The sequence below is a fragment of the Platalea leucorodia genome (assembly GCF_965183815.1).
Source record: "Platalea leucorodia genome assembly, chromosome: 4".
NCBI classification, from domain to species: Eukaryota; Metazoa; Chordata; class Aves; order Pelecaniformes; family Threskiornithidae; genus Platalea; species Platalea leucorodia.
Window position 1 is genome coordinate 111,907,819 of NC_138826.1, and position 17,156 is coordinate 111,924,974.

The 17,156-nt window shown below is 45.1% G+C and overlaps 1 protein-coding gene across 1 annotated transcript in view; it reads left to right on the forward strand.

Annotated features, from left to right (window-relative positions):
• LAMB1 (laminin subunit beta 1) overlaps window positions 1-16,668 on the forward strand; it is a 44,434-nt gene extending 27,766 nt beyond the window's left edge. Inside the window, exons 24-33 of the mRNA XM_082308932.1 lie at window positions 5,177-5,546; window positions 7,253-7,437; window positions 8,679-8,920; window positions 10,948-11,151; window positions 11,540-11,684; window positions 12,444-12,651; window positions 12,868-13,009; window positions 13,854-14,030; window positions 15,322-15,481; window positions 16,355-16,668. Coding sequence (XP_082165058.1) covers window positions 5,177-5,546; window positions 7,253-7,437; window positions 8,679-8,920; window positions 10,948-11,151; window positions 11,540-11,684; window positions 12,444-12,651; window positions 12,868-13,009; window positions 13,854-14,030; window positions 15,322-15,481; window positions 16,355-16,491 — 1,970 coding nt within the window. The 3' untranslated portion in view covers window positions 16,492-16,668. The remainder of the gene's footprint in view (window positions 1-5,176; window positions 5,547-7,252; window positions 7,438-8,678; window positions 8,921-10,947; window positions 11,152-11,539; window positions 11,685-12,443; window positions 12,652-12,867; window positions 13,010-13,853; window positions 14,031-15,321; window positions 15,482-16,354) is intronic.
• Window positions 16,669-17,156: the final 488 nt, after the last annotated feature.

The window sequence follows — 17,156 nt, forward strand, 5'->3', positions numbered from 1 at the left end:
ATTTCTCCCCATAGCTTTCTAAAAGTCTATGTTCAATAAACATGTATGAGTGTTACTTTTATCTTTAAGATCAGTAAAAAAAACTACTAAAAGAAATGCATTGATCAAGGTAGCAAAAAAATTACCCATGGATACTCTGTGTGTGCATGCACGTATGCGCACATGCATTTGTGAATAGATGCAGCTACAATCTTTTCTACTCATAAGCTGCTAATCAGCAGATCCTGACTGAAGAATTTGGCTAGAAAATTTTCCTGGTAAAAATGTGATTTCGCTTAAGTTGGAGTATGCCACAGAAGAATGTCTGATTGAGTTAAACACTCAATTAAAGAAAACAATACACCCAGTTCCAAAACGACATTTTGAAACAGAAACCTATTGTTTAACTTAGTAAATGCTCCTTTGAAAACCCTCAGATCTTTGACCAATGATTTAAAAAAACTTCTTTTCCTCCACCATATTTTCCATGGCAGTGTCCTGCTCTGCTTACCCGAGGACAGAATTGATCCCTGTCTAACTGATCTTCAAAGCAAGCAGCCCAGTCTGTGTTAACGTGCAGCCCTTCACCCCGGCCTTCGTCCACCCCTCTGTAGGAAGGGAGAATAATCAACCATTTGTCTTGAAGGCCATTTCCAACCCAAACTGGTTTAGGCATCTAAACGTCTCGCAGTAAACTCAGCATCTGTGTGGTTTTACAGTGCAAAATGAACCACTTTTCCCGATTTCTAGTCACGTAAGCATAGGTAAGGCATTTAAAAAGAGCTTACAGGACTTTACGTCTTTCCGTATTCCACAGATACTGTGTTAGGTGGAGTATAAAGCCATCGCTAGCTACTGGATAATATCTGAGACACTTCTGCACTCCTAGATGTGCCTGCGTGTTTCTTGTTCTTCTTGGGGAAAATTAGATTAACCAGGCATATGCTAAAATTATATGTGGTATAGCTACTCAAGAGTTACATCAGACTTGAGTGTGCTGGTTAGAGCCGAAATCTTCAGAGCCAAGCTATACTTTGAAGATTGTGTTTGCGTTAGCCTGTTTGAGTACATCAGAAGCAAAACTGCTGTAGCAAAGGGCATCATTAGCACAGGACTGCATAGGAGCTGGCTCACATGGTGGCCATAGGAGTAGTTGGACATTAATGAAGGAGGTGGTAGAGGAGCGAGAGCTCCACTGTGGCTAGATGTGATGCTGGGGTACTTTGGCCAAAAAAGATGCTGGGCATGACGTGCTGGATCATTCTGGCACAGTGTTCGCTCTGTTTCTAGCAGGTGATGGGAATCAAGGCATCTCCTGTTTTCACATCGCAGTTCATCGGCGGTGATAATCAAATGTTACGTGAATCCTTTTGTTGGATATGCACCCACTGTCATGAATGATGGATGTGTAACTTGGCATGCGGTTATTCTTCCATGAGGTATTTGCCAATCCTGTGCTAGCCTTTTCCAGTCCGCACCAGCTAGGAGGTCCTCCTTTCCTTTCATGTGGATCCCGCCACTGTCACTGTGCTTTTGTCCCTTTAGGACAAAGTTGTGCCCTGAAATCCCACAGAGACTGAAGCCAGCGGATGCTTGGTTAGCAGGTGTTGCATGAGGCAAAGTGGTGAAACCTATACACTGAGCTATTTGCCTGGTGGCCCACAGTGTTCAAGGTGCTCCTCGCTACCTAGAAGGCTTTAATGGTCTTCTCCTGGGCTTGCTTACCTCTTGAGAAGTTACCGCAGCTGAAGTCAGTTGAGGGTTTGATCCCCACCATGCTGTAAAGGGAAGATGCTCTCTGCAAGGGCCTTGGATGTGCTCTGTGCCCTTGGATGTGCTCTGTGCCAGGGTGTGCAATAGCCAGTTGGTGGTGGCCAGGGCACGGGATGCAGGACTCCTCCACTAAAGGCACTGGAGATGGTGGAGGTCCTGCTCCACATGGCCTTGGAGGGTTTCTGTGGGTTTCTCGCTGGCCAAATTTAGTTATTAACGTGGTGTCTGGAAATTGGGACCCAGCATCTTGTAGAAGCGCTCAGAGACTGACTCTAGCAAGGAACAGAGATGATTTCAACTGTGGCTGAAGCACTTGGCTAAGGTCATCTAGGCTCTAAAAAAGAAGATCGCATGTAACCAAACGCTGGCATGCACATGTCAGTTGTGAGATGAAAGGTTTGCTCACAGGATGTGAGCTGTAAGAGGAGCAGTGATGCTTTTGTGAGAATTTAAAAAATGTTTCAGTCAGTGCCACAGTAAGGAGTTGACCGAGGGCTGTAGCTAGAGAGACCGTACCACCAACACGTAGAAATGCCCCCCAAATTTTCAAAATGGAAAGAAAATAAAATCTACTGGAATCTTCTTATTCCAGTTCTGAGGGAGGCTTTTTCTTCTTTTCCTTTAGACTATGTGATTTTACTTAAAAATAGACATAAAATTGTCTTTAGTTTTGCCTTTTGGTTTGAAAGCTGGTGTGGTCTTGTACACGGTTAATGACTTTGGAAGATCATGAAGAAAAGAAAGGGCAAGTGTGAAACCAGCCCTTTTGAAAGCCATTTTATATATGTTGGATTCGCACTCCTGAAGTAATGCAGAGCCAGCATTGCTTGCTTCTGGGCTTGATAGAGAACCCAAAACCAGATAAATAACCCACAGTAATGTTTCTAGCTGCCTTGTACAGTTTTCTCGTGGGTCCCACAAAGCTCAGTTTGGAAGTTGTGTAGAATTCTAGAAATGTGATGATTCCTCCAACTGTCATGCTGTATTTAGAATAAATTACTTCTTTGCTCTTTATCATCTCCCAATAGCCAGCGGTGGAGTTGGGGTTTTCACTTTGCAAACAAGTTAGTACTTAAATTCTCCTATCCTCTTCCCCAGCATTTTCTGGCTCCAGAGATTTTGGAATCCACATTACCATGTAAATGCTACTAAAGCCTTGTCATCTGCCTTTCCTGAACATGCAGGTATTCAGGAGTAGAATTACCAACATGGTTTTTTTCCCTCTCACTTTAAGCTTTCTAAATCCACAAGTAAATATAGTGATCTGATTTGCCAGCAGCAAGCATTCATGTAACTTGATCAGATCTCAGGATCTTTGACAAAAACCACATGCCGTTTAGCCTCTTTCTGTGCAAAGGAATTTGGACAATTCATCATTATACTGAGGGCCTTATTAGTTGACAGAAGGGTTAACTGACCTCCTTCAAACAGGAACTCGAAGGTTTGCCTGCAGGGAACATATTCCGTGGCGAGTTGACTACTTAAGCACTTTCGATGTAAAGTAAAAACAGTCTCTTGTGTCAGGGTATAATTCAAAGAACAAAGGACCATTTTGCTCAATTGTGCAGGCAGCAGAAGTTATTTTTGTCTCTTGCCTATCATATTCACATTGTACAAGAAAGTCGTTCTGTTGAGGAGCGATTTGTTCTGCTGAGGCCTTTTGTGTAATTTTTGAACTGAAGACCACCAATGTTTTGGCATTGAAGCAAACAATGTACAATGTTGAAAACGGCTTTGTGTTTTGCCCTTTTTTCAAGGGGGCATGTGCTTGGGGTGTGTGAATTGATTTACGGGCCTTTTTGAGCTATTAACCTCTTTCAAGGATGCCTGGTAAATGGATGTGTAAGTGAAGGCTTTTATCAGGTATGCAGTCCTTTTCCTGTTCAAGGAATGTGTGCTTGACCTGCTTCGGGTGTACTCTGCCACAACGGTAGGTAGGTGACCTGCCTATTTTCGAGGCCTCTCTTTTTGTGCTTTGCTGCCATCCCTTTATGAAAAGCTTTGCGGGTTGGTAATTATTTCCTCTGCTGGTGCTGCGTAATTAAGGAGGAGGAGAGGTCAAGTGGCAGCCTTGCTGCATGGAAACGCTTCTCCTGATAGCGTTATTGTGTACAAAGTGTGTCTGTGCTTTTAGAAATGACTGTGCATCAGTAAGTTAATTGAGTAACTTCTCCTCATGGCAGGTTAGTGCCAAAGAAGTGCACCTTTATTCTAAAAGCTTGTTAAAAAAGGGTGTTGTCCAAACCTTATCACTCCAATTTGGCAATCACCCAGGTCTTACCTGACTAGCGTATAAAGATAGGTAGGTGTTCACAGTTACAAAAATAAAATAAGAATGAAAGTCCATTTCAGGAAAGTGTGAATATTGACTCCTGAGTTGGTGCTCAAAGTGTGAAGTAATTTAAAAAAAAAAAAAACAAACCACATCTGTTTGTTAGTCATCCTCATTCCCACTTGAGGGTGACAAGCTCACCCTTGTATAGGCTCTTGGTTATTAGCACTCGTGTTGGAGACAACTTCTCTCTTCTCCCTCAGACAGGGCTGCCCATGACCACATTCTTTGTTCTATTCTACTTTTCACTGTCTGATTTTTTTTTTTTCCCCCATTTTCTGTATACCCAACCTGTCAGCCCAGTGCCAGGCTCCTCAATGCACGTTGTGAATGCTTTCCCGCCATCCGTGGCAGGAGCACATCCTGAGCCAGGCCCTATACCTCTGCATAGAAGATCTCTCAAGGGCTGTTACTCCATGAATTTGTCATGTACTTCTTTGAAGCCACCTCAACTTTTAGCACCCATGGTGTCTTGTGGTAGGGAGCCCCGCCACTTAGCTAAAAGTGCTGTGTAATCAACTCTCTCCTTTTATTGTGCTGTTTGTGGGAGGGGCGGGGGAGGGTGGTTGATTTTTGATCTGCTGGATTCCTCAGTTGACCCCTACTCCTGTGCTGGAGGAGACACTAAATGGTTCTTCCATGTTCACTTTTTCTATTTCAATCATGTTTTGCTCTTAAACCCCTCTGCCTGCCTGTTGTTTCTTTTCCCAGCTGGAAAGCCTTGCTCTACTTACTCTTCACTGTAGGAGTGAAACTGGAATCTTTATCTTCAATTGCTACCCAACTGACATCCAAACGTTGCAAAGAAGTGTGCATCCTTGCTCCATTATTGTGCCTGTTTCTCAGATGTGCAAATCTTGGGCTCCCCTAGAGTTATTTCCTTGTCTCTCGCCCCTTTCACATTCAGCCCTGGTTCCCCCATACCCAAGCAGACACGTCCATAATTAGCTGATTATAATCCAGACACAGATCACTTCGATACTCATTTCCCTACTTCATTACTACTGGTCGAATTTTTTTTGTTAATTCCCTGCCAACGTCAACGTCATTTCCCTCACCGTAACCTTCACGCATGCCTTTTTGTCCTTCCAGCTTGTGATTGCAACCCTCGTGGCATCCAGACCCCACAATGCGACCGTGCCACCGGGCAGTGCATCTGCAACGAAGGGGTGGAAGGGCCACGCTGTGACAAGTGCTCCCGGGGCTACTCAGGCTTCTTCCCCGACTGCGTGCCATGCCACCAGTGCTTCGCCCTCTGGGACGTGATCATCAGCGAGCTGGCTAATAGGACCCAACAGTTCCTGGATAGGGCTAATGCCCTCAAAATCACTGGAGTCACTGGCCCATACCAGCAGACACTCAACACCCTGGAGGAGAAGCTCACTGAAATTAAAACCATCATCGCTCAAAATCCAGCTGCCGAGCCCCTGAAGAACATTGAGAATCTCTTTGATGAAGCAGAGTGAGTACAGTCGCAGTTACATGGCTAGGTCTACTGTGGGAAGGAGTGGGAGTCCGAGCAAGCTGGGATTTACTTGAGTGACCAATGCCCCCACGCTGAGCTGAGGACGCCCCGGCTCCGCTCCCCCAGCTGGGCCAGGTACGCCGCGGCTCCTAGCGCTGCTGGAGCACCTCGCCGTGCTCAGCGCCAGCAGCAAGCATCCATCCCACAAGCGGAAACCTGGCCGGGGAAGGTAGGAGCAGCAGAGCTACCACACTCTGGGCAGGGGTTGTGCTGCTCCCATTGCACACCAGGCAGCTAATTACCACCGAGCCGCGCAGGCTTGCCTTGCGGTCCCCCGGGGCAAAGGACAAACACTGCTATTATGTGAGAGAATGAAGAGGGGAGAGATTAAATTCCTGGATTTCCCTCTGTAGCCGATGAGTTGGAAACTCGGGCTCCTTTCTGCACTCTGAGCGTGTGTGGGGGGAAGCACCAGCTTTATAACAAGGATTGTTTCCATTTTTCTTAGGGTAGGAGCCTTGTATTTTGTTTTAGGGCTAAGTATACAAAAGATGGTAGTTTGTGCTTTTGGAGATGGGGCAGTTTAACATCAAGTAGGATTACAGATGCTTTCTAACCCTGTGTACAACTGCTCAAGCTTGCTTGTGCGTTGCAAAGGGGACTGCACAAAGCAAAGAGGCAAGGATTAAAGCACAAATGTCTCAATTAGGGATACGCTTGTGCCCTGCAGCTCCCCTGCTCCAGCTGGAGAGCTGGGGGTTGCTGCTGCATTTGGGCTGTGTGTGTACTGAGGGAGGTCAGAGCTGCCGAGGAGTTGCTTTTCCCTAACAAACATATGTATATGTGTATCTCTTCTTGCTCCTCTGTGGCTGTATAGAAGTAGTACTGGGCTTTGAAGGACTCCTGGAAAACAGCAGGCTGTTGCGCTATTGAGAGAGCTGTAAATTGATTACAGAGCTTAAATACTGCCTGATTCTTTCAGAGTGAGGAAACACTGGGACTGGTGGGATCACCATGGATGGGAATAGCTTTCTATGCCCACTTCTGTTCCGCAGCAGCATTGATGTGTAACATACACTTGCCTTTCCTTTTAGGGTTATCCCGCTAGCTACAGCCTGCTCTGTGGCTCACTGAGGCCATGCTGAATGCTGAGGGCGGGAGGTTTTACTTCATAGCCCTAGAGAAATGGCTGGTGAGGAGGGATCTTTACAGACGAGTTAAAAGAAGCCATTGTGTTAAAACTAAGGCTTCCCCCCCCGCTTCCTGAAGTTCAAATCTGTCCCATGAGCTCGTAGTAATCAAAACTGCATTTGTAGCTGTGTGGGATGGGAAGCAAATTATGTATGGATCATAGTAGTCAACTCTGACCTATGCAGTTGCCATGCTACAGGAGCATTACACCAGTCCTCTGGAATCTGCCTCCAGTTAATCTTACACAAAGCAGCTGTTTTCTGAGCAATTTGGTGCTTTGAGTTTATCAACGTGCTGTAGATTAAAAAGTAGTTTTGTATGATAAAGAAAAGAAAACAGTATTCTAGGTAGGCATGTTGTTACAAATCACTTACAGCTCCACCAAGGGAGGACAGGTCCTGCCATGGGAAAAGCTTGACACAGCTCTAACCACCACTCTTCACTGAAGTGAAGCACCAAGGCTTACAACCCTTCCTCCTCCTCGTGTTGAGTCCTGTGCCTCTGTTTTACAGAAAGCTAACAGCAGATGTTACAGTTAAGATCGCTGATGTAGAAGAAAACTTGTCAGCCTTAGCAGCGAAGAGCAATAGCACAGACACTGACCTGAGCGCGCTGGAGATAGATGCCAAAAGCCTAGACCGCGTCGTGAAAGAACTTGCAGAACAGCTAGAGTTCATCAAGATCTCTGATGTTCGGGGTAAGTGTCGCAGGGAGGGGGAGAAAGCAGTGGGGTGGCCAAAGATTTAATTAGTGCATGGTTTTAAATACCAGGTTAAAACACAGTTCCTAGGAGGGCAGCTTCTTTCTGTGCATTAGCAGAGTTGCTGATGCAGCAGGAATTTTGTTTTGCCCCCTCACCCCCTCGCTTTCCCTCTGTACATTGCAAAGCCAGCTCAAGTTCCTGGGGCACAGAGCTGTCTTAAAGGATCTTGATTAGTACATTTTAGATGAGACACAACAGCTGAAAGTGGGGCAGATTCCAAGATACACCTGGATATCTCCCTTGCTCTCCCCAGTCTGTTAAATTGCTGTTTCTGGTTGGAAAAACTACCTGGGTCTTGGTGACTAAGAGCACGCTGTAAGGGCTCAGTTCTTCCGAGCCACCCAAGCCTTGCATGCCCATTGGCACATTGAAATGGGCCAAGAATCAAAATTTGCTGGAGAAAGAGGAATAGTCACCAAATTCTTTGGAAGTTTTGAAAGCTGACTTCATTCCAACTTGAAACAAAGGAATTTTTTTTATTTTTTTTTTTTTCTAAATTTCCTGCTTTGCAGGAAGCCTGAGGTTGTTTCCAGTGAATATAGGATTTCACAGAGTGAGGCAAGTAGAACGTAGAACAGGGGAGTCCCTGACTTGTGGCATTCTGCAGAGGAAAGCTGCCCCAAGGTGCAGTGTGGCCACCCCCACGGGGTCCCCCACACCCGCTCAAGGCCTCTCCAGGAGTTGTCCAAAACTAACAGTTCCATAAATCAGCATCTTTCATCAAGCAGTTGTTTCTTAGGAACGCTCTGACTAGTTTCCAAGCAGTGACTCCATAAGCCAGACATCCCAGGGCAAGCAACAAGAACTAATGGGATAAGTGAAGCTGCAGAAAACAGGCTGTTGCCCTATAAACCTAAAAGGCTGGATCTCCTTTTGCCCTCAGGGCAAGCAGAATTCAGTCACTAGGGTCAGAGAAAGGCTTAACTTCAAAATCCAGCGAACTTAATGACACACTGTCAACCAAGCAAAAAAAAAATGAACTTCTTTTTTTTTCCCCAGAACGGGCCAAATTCTGTCACCCTTGCAGTTGCACTGAATGTAGCTGCAAAGGCTAGCGGTTCATTTAACTTGATATTCATATCGCTAACCCTGATGTGTCATCTGCCAACCTCCATAATATAAATTACTTTGGATGACTTAACAGATAGCTGAGCAGCTCCGTCTGATTTCTGCAGGAGCCTTGGATAGTATCACCAAGTATTTCCAGATGTCCCTGGAGGCAGAGGAGAGGGTCAATGCCTCCACTGTTCACCCCGATAGCGCCGTGGAGCTGTCGGCACAGACGCGGCAGGAAGTGGAAGACTTAATCAATGAGAAGGAGGCCCAGTTCAAGGCTAAACAAGAGGAGCAGTCGCGCCTTCTGGATGAACTCGCAGGCAAGCTGCAGAGCCTGGATCTCTCTGAAGTGGCGGAGAAGGTACGAGGCTGAGAATCGCTGGTATAAAACCTGTAGCAAAAACAAAGTCAGGTTTGTGAAGAGGCGACTGATGGGGAGGAACTGTTTAGAGCTTGACAGCGTGAGAGACAGTTTGTTCATGAAAAGTGTACTTTTCTTGGATGACAGGGTATTTTGTAGGCTAGAACAGGGCTGTTGAATCAGTGGCTTTCAGGCAGCAGCCTTTCATGTTGGCCTCCCTCCTGCCTTTCCCAGCCCTGACAAAGCACCCATCTTTTCATCACCCCGGCTCTAACCCAAACCCCTTTGCTGTGGACAGAGCTCCCATGTGCAGAAAAGTGTAGCAGAGCTGGTGGCCTGAGAGCCGTCCTCTCCAGCCTGCCCTCAGCTCACGTGCTTGCTTTCCCTAGGCTCCTCTTCCTTTCTGCAGCTCGGCAGGGCACACGCTGTGCCTGCGCGGTGCCCAGCCAGGCAGCGCTGCTGCTCGCTCCGACCGGCCGCCCGCCTCGGCATCGCCGCCCTCCCGTCCTTGTGCTTGAGGCAATGCAGAACTTACAGGGAGCTGGAGTCAAAAGGGCATTCTCTCTGTTGAAGCTGCCTGCTCATCTGTAAATATGACGGAGGGTGGCTTTTTCTTGGGAGAGGCTGGGTGTCCCTTGGTTTCGCTTTGAAGTCGGCCAGCTGCATTCGGAGAACAATCCCCCGTGAAGGCGGGCTGCAGGGGACTGCTCATTAACTCCCCTGGGCAGGCCAGGCCTGTGTTAGAGGACGAGTTCTTCACATGCCAAATTGTCCCCTTCTTTACAACTACGGTCATCCCTCCTGACTCCCCCAGCCCTCCTTTTTTCTCAGGAGGGAAGAAAGAGACATCTTTTTGTTTAGCTTCCCTTCCCCTACATTCCTGCCTAACTGTTTGTGAGGACTGAAAATCTTGGGTAGATGTTTATCAAGGCCATAAACACGGAGTTGCTTGGAGGTGTAATCACGGGACACCAAAAAAAAAAAAAAATTTTTGCTTTCTAGCTACTGCTGGGTTGCATGCCAAACAGGTAAGAGGGCCTCATTTACACTTCACAAGAGGCAGCTGCAGCTTAGCTTGGCACAGCTCCTAGGCTTTCCCAGAGAGGTTTTTTGGCTGCAAAGTATGTCAGTTAGTGACTATCATTTGGCAAAAGGGGTGGGGTGGAAAGGGAAAAGAACCTTACAAGAATGGGGAATTTTCCAATTTTCCCTCTGGCTAAAACAACTCCCGAGTGATTTCATTGTCCAGCCAATTGACCAAGTAGTGGATAAGTCTCAGTACAATGTTGCCTATTGAAATAGTTTTGCTTTTTAAAAAAAACAAAACCAAAAAAAACCAACTCTACCCTGAAATTTTCTATGGGAACACATCCTTGACAGAATTCACATATTGGGAAGTGTTCTGGAAAGATGAAAGGAAGGGAATGGGACAGCTTTTTAAGGGAAATGAAAAAAAAAGTCTGCTGTTCAACTTGGAGCATTTCAGTTTCTATTCTATTTCTAGGGCATTAGAGCAAAGGAAAAGATACTACTCTGCACCAAACACTTTGTTCCTTATGAAATAGCTTCTGGGGATGGCCAGTTTTTCCTCCAACAGTAGTGAAGAGTGATTGCAAACAAAAGGCATACAGACAGTAGTAGCTTCCAGCTTGAAACCAAAGCTTAAAGGCAGCTTTCCAGTGAGAGATGATGTACAGGAAAAGTGGATGATGGAAGTGAGGCAAGGCTTCCCTCGTAACCTCCAGCTACTTCAGCATCAGGGAGCTGCGTATTTGTAACCAAGTTAAAGGCAGGAAGGTGCACGGGGCACAGAAGAACGATTCAAGTCGTGCTGGTGTGGACCTGCTGCAGGAACCACCTCCAGCTTGCAGCTCTACCTCAGCTTCCTTCCTGGGGGTACTTGGGATGCTGCTGCAAGGGGCAGCAACAACATAGTGCGGAGCAGTGCCCTGCTCATCCCCCTCGCAGCTCAGCAATGGAGATAGATAAAGCTGTGGCTGCTTGCCTTGTCCGATGTGTCTCTGCAGACGTGTGGCACCCCCGCCGGAGCCTCTTGTGCTGAGTCCGAGTGCGGCGGTTTGAACTGTCGAACTGATGATGGACAGAAGAAGTGTGGAGGACCTGGCTGTGACGGGCTGGTGACCGTAGCTCACAACGCCTGGCAGAAAGCCATGGATTTTGACAGAGACATCCTCAGTGCATTAGCAGAAGTTGAGCAACTCTCCAGAATGGTAATATGCCAAATCAATTGTTAGATATTAATAAAAAAAAAAATTTTAGTTGTAACACATGTTTAGACACTAATTGACAAAGTATGTGCCTGGCTTCCTTCAAAATAGTTCTCTACAGTTGTGTAACTTCATCGTGCTTGTAAAGATCCTCAGGAAAGGAACTTGCCAAAGTGAAACTTCATGGATAACTCTAAACATTAGCCCGAGTTGTTTAAACTAGCGCTGGTGGTATGGATCATGGCCAGCTTTTAAAAGTGTTTGAAAGTGAGTTTTATGAGAAAAAGTATTTCTCATTACTATTACCTCTGACTCTAATTGAATTTTTGTTTTAAACCAGGCCTTAAAGCATAAACAAATATGTAATTGAGCCTTCTATTTTCCTCTTTAGGTTTCTGAGGCAAAACAGAGAGCTGATGAAGCAAAACAAAACGCACAAGAAGTTTTGCTCAAAACCAATGCTACAAAAGAACAAGTGGACAGAAGCAACGAAGATCTGAGAAGTCTTATTAAACAGATTAGAGACTTCCTAATGCGTAAAAACCTTACATTTGAATTATATTTTAATTCTGGGTTTGTGAAAACTATCTTTAGCTCTGAATCATCTTCTAAGGGGTAATGCAATAGCTGTGTGTCATCTCCCCGCTTTCAGCCAGACTTAGCGTGCATGACGAAATCTGGAACCAAGAGAAAACCAAGACGATAGGAAAGTGAGAGCAAACTGTGGCATGCTGTGTTCATTTCAGCTGAGGCTGCTGTACTGCTGTAGCTTGCCAAGTGTGCTCGCAAGTTCTGGCTAGAAAGACGAAGTACCATTAAAGGGGAGGAGAGTCAGAAACCGAGTTTCTCTCTCTGTTAGCAAGCAGGTAGAGGTTAAATGAGGGCCTTGTTCGCTAGCAAGCGGCAGCATGGCGAACCCACTCCTTCTGTGTTTGCTCAAGGCTGACTATACTGTTAGCACAACTACATTCATGTGCAGCTGTTGGCTTCCTTTCCCCTGGGCTCACGTCTACCCCCCACAGCCCCAGCGGGGTGTAGCTAATCACCGAGATCTTCAAATGGCTTCCAAGAGAGCTATGCCAGCAGGGCCTACGTGCCTGCTGGGCCTCTCCCGAGAGGGAAGTTTCACCCTAAGGAAGCAGTTTTAACACCCTGATTTTCTCTTAAGTCCGGGGGAGGAAGTTTTCCCATGATTTTTCCTTCTTAAGGGAGCAGCTGGACCAGAATTTGAGTATTGAGACTTGACAGGGGGGAAGCTTTTACTTACATCTTTGTCCTTTGTGTCCATCTACTAGAAGACAGCGCTGACCTGGACAGCATCGAGGCGGTGGCTAATGAAGTGCTGAACATGGAGATGCCGAGCACTCCCCAGCAGCTGCAAGCCCTGACAGAAGATATTCGTGAGCGTATAGAAAGCCTTTCTGATGTTGAGGTCATTCTGCAGCAGAGTGCTGGAGACATTGCCAGAGCAGAAATGCTACTGGAGGAAGCTAAAAAAGCAAGGTATGCAAGCCTATTGCGTATTAGCCGTTTTCCCGTCACCAAGAGCTTGAGCAAGATTTTCCTTGCATTGTATCAGAAACTGCAGTTGAACTTACCCCAATGCAGATTCGCATTCCTTCACTAAGGGGCAAAAATGGCCCTGTACAGTGTTCGAGCTGTTCTTTTTCCAGTTCCAGGTAAAAGCATTTTTAGCATTAACATAGTTTTGCTCCACAGCAAAGGTGCAACAGATGTTAAAGTCACTGCAGATGTGGTGAAAGCAGCACTGGAAGAAGCTGAAAAAGCTCAAAATGCAGCTGAAAAAGCCATCAAACAAGCCGATGAAGATATTAAAGGAACTCAAGACCTGCTGACCTCAGTGAGTTCTTTACGAGTATTTCTTAAGATACAGAAACAGCACCAAGTCTGATACTTAGAAACTGATGTTAGCCTGTCTAGGGAAGGCTCTTGGGTACTGCAAATCAAAGACTGCACTTAAAATGAATCTAAACCACTCTCGCCTTCACATAAACTTTTGAGTTAGTATGACAGATGCTAGGGGACCATTTGCTCTTAAAAAAAAAAAAAAACCACCACAACAAACAAAAGGCTTTTCTCCCCCCATATCCTGCACCACTAAAGTTGACTGAGCAGGATTGTAGCCCTCTAACACAGCAAGTGTGCCAAGATCCCTGGAAAGTCACACCTCTTAACCACAGTGGCGGTGTATTGGTGTAGCCATGCTACCAGTGTCATCCACCACTGCAGCATGAGACTAGAATAAGCGAATGCTGGATTAAAGTGGTAATTGCTGTAGTCTTGTCAGACTTCATCTCATAGCCCTCCTGAGACCGTAGTGCTATCTATACCCACGAGGCTTGGCCAGCTTAGAACATATGCAGCTTCACAAGTCCGTTATTACAGGATGGAATCCAATGTCAAACTTCAGTTTTCCCTGTGGATTAGGCAACTCTTGCGTGTGTAATACAATCAGGTATTTTTTAACCACGTTCCGTAATGCTTTTGCAGCCCCATACGTACTCCGTCTTCAGGCAGTGGGCTCCTTCATCCTGATTGCAACTGGCCATTTGTAACAAAACTTAAACACTGGGTTTTATATCGGATCTAGGACATAAGCTAATTAGTTGATCAGGGCTTATCCAGAAAGCTTACTATTATGTTCAGTGTCTTTTGCAAATGTAACTGTTGTCCCTCTGTCTTAGATTCAATCTGAAAATGCAGCATCTGAAGAAACACTGGGCAATGCTACCTTACGTCTGTCTGAGCTAGAGAAGAGTGTTGAAGACCTTAAGCAAAAGGCTGCTACAAATTCAGAGAACGTGGACAATATAGAAGAAAAAATTGTTACTGCAAAACAAAATGCTGAAGAAGTTAAAAAGGTGAGAAGCTCAGGAAAGATGCTAAGGGAAAGCCAAAAAACCACTCTCGCCCCAGGTTTGGCTAAAGGAACATGAATGAATACATGTGATCCATTTCATTTATTGGCCAAGTAGCAGGGACAAAAAAAAAAAAAAAAAGCACTCAGTGAACTTACCAAAGATAACTGCTTTTTACTTACTTTGGTACCAGATAAAGAGAGAAAGAAATATTGGGAAGTTTTCAGGTTCTAAAATAGCTGCAGGAAACCTGCCGTGCTGTCACACTGACAGCCTTTCACAGATCCATTTCTGTCCCTCAGCTTTACTATCTGCCACAGCAGAACTGGTATTTTCCCCTTCCATAGAGTATTTGTGGTTCTATGACAATGATAGGTTCAGGACAAACAACCCAGAATTGGGAATACACAGAATCAAGCAACAAGAAAAATTGTTAGCTCAATATAGAACCAGAGTCATTCCTAAATATCAGAGAGGCAAGATTTGCTCTGTGACCATATGGCATTGCTCCCAGCATCTGCCACACACCTTCGTAATAGCAAAAGAATGCTCATTAACAAAACAATTGACAAATCTGCCAAAGGGAGTTTCATGGCTCCAATCTGTTGTCTATAGTTAGCCCATCAGTCACCAGAGAGGCCTTTTCTGCCAGGAGAGATGTATTATCCATCAAATCAATTATTTCCAAACACTAAGTAGTATTTCAGGTGGCTGTCAAGTAAACACAAGAGACTTCCAGTACTGCTACAGCTTGTTAGATTGCTGCTTGGTTGAATTCAGCTGGGTCATAGGACTTCTTAACTGCAGAGAAAACCACAGCTGAGAAGCCAACCTCATGACTTCTCCCACACCTTCACCTATGCAAACTCGGCAGCTGTTCTTGTTACTGAAAGAGTAACAAGGGTATTCCTCCCCAAATGCAAGCATTCAACCAGAAGCAGTGCCAGTTCCTTACCATAGGCAGCTTTCCAGCTGCACTGGGGGCCGCAGCTTCCATTAGTTACAGAATTGCGTAACCAAATCCTGTAAATCCTTCCCAAGTGTCAGTATTAAAGCCACAAAACAGCCACAGATCTGCAAAAGGGCAACTGATGAGTCTTCACCCCAACTCCTAGAGTCTGAGTATTAAGTAGGAAATACCCAAACACTGTTTCTGGTTTTGTTAACTGAGCTAGCAGTGTAGTTACTGTTTCTCCTTACACCCGGCTTAGTAAAGCTAGAGGGAGGCAAGGCAAACTCCCACTGCGGTGTCTTTTGAATGAGCTCCATCTTGTGCTTGAATCTGGAACAACAGGTCCTCAATACCGAGGTGAACGACAAGTATAAAACAGTGGAAGATCTCATTGCCAAGAAGACAGAAGAGTCGGCTGATGCGAGGAGGAAGGCTGGCATGTTGCAAGATGAAGCTAAAGCCTTGCTGGCTCAAGCAAACAGCAAACTCCAGCTGCTGAAAGGTAAGGCTGTTCTGAGGAGGTAAGTCACCATCTTAGAATATGAAGCAATGTCATGCTGTTAAACTGAATGTTCATCAGCAGTAGGGAAAAAATGGAAGTTAATTCTTTGTTACCGAGGTTTGATCTGCTTTCCTTATTCTTATGGACACAACATAGTCTTTTGAATCAAAGATTTCTATAAAAAAGCTGAAACTTACAGTGAGACACAAACTTTTGGTACTGCACCTATCGCTGCTCCAAGAACTGCTGCAGGGAGGGAACACAGCGACCATGCTTAGGACCAGGACTAACCCCTTCAAGCAAGACCCCCATCTTCAAACAGTACTGCCCCCACCCCACCCCGGAAAGCTATTAAAACAAAAGGTAATCGGGATACGTCACTTCCAGTTTGCAGATTAATTTAACATTTCCCATTGCCAATTAAAGTTGGTTGAAACAGGAGGGGGCAGTCTGCCCACAACTGTCAGGGAGGGAGCTAAGTTTTCCTCCTGTTTTTGCCAGGCCAGGAACTCATTCTTCCCCTCAGCTGCTCCTGCACAGTTAAGGACTCACTGAATAGTCTTAACCATAACAAGCCAAAACATTTCACTGTTCTGTGAAAGCCACCACGCAGCAGAGAATAACAATTATTCTCAACATGAATCAAAATGCACTTCTAGATTTCCACTTACAGAAAATTACTTCCTTGTTGCTTTATGTCCCAGTGTTACGGGAACAAAAAGGTGCCGTTCCAGCTGGCTTTTTTTCCTAATCAGATTCTCTTCCGCAATAAAAATAAATTTGAGTAGTAGTTTATCCGTAACGATAATGATTTACATTTACTGCATTAAAACACTCCTAATTAAGCTGTTTTTCCCCTCCCTTTGCTGACAGACTTGGAAAACACATATGAAAACAATCAAAAGGTTCTGGAGGATAAAGCCAAGCAGTTGGTGGAGCTGGAAGAGACAGTTCGCTCCCTCCTACAGACAATCAGCCAGAAGGTTGCTGTTTATAGCACTTGCTTATAAATGGCAGCAGGAAACGCTTGTGTTCAGGATGGATTTTACAAGTATTACACTAGTTCTTTTTGACATTACACTAAGACCTGATAAAGTGAACAGGTTTTATATTGACTTTCAAGTCACAGAACCAAAGACAAGTAACTTTTTGATGTTGAAAATAAACAGTACTTTTATATCACTGTATGTACCTAGCATGGCTCATTAAGTTCCTTCCTCTTTTCAGTAACTGAAATAGTAAATCAGTTAATCCTTTAGCAAGTCCTGTTTTTAAACTGGTTAGAGATCTAATAAAATCTTGGCTCCAGCTATGTAATTCTAAATAAGGGCTCCAATTACTATGAAATACAGGATGGTCATTCAGGACAAAATTACAAGTGAATGAAGAAACACCATCCTTGTGTGGTTAGCTAGCATTTACGCCACAGTACTCAAAAAGGATTATTTACCCTCTGCACGATATCCATTTAGGGTTAACGCTAGTTTCACGTCACTGATTATGGAACACTTGACATGCGAAGTAGAGACAGAGGTCAGCACTGAAGGGGTGAGTGTGGTTTAGATTTCAAGCACCAAATTTACATGATAAACCGAGCTTGGAGGATCAAGCCTCTCTGGAAAAGGAGTTACAAAAGTTCACAGGGCACTTAGTGTCAACTGATTCACATTGTATA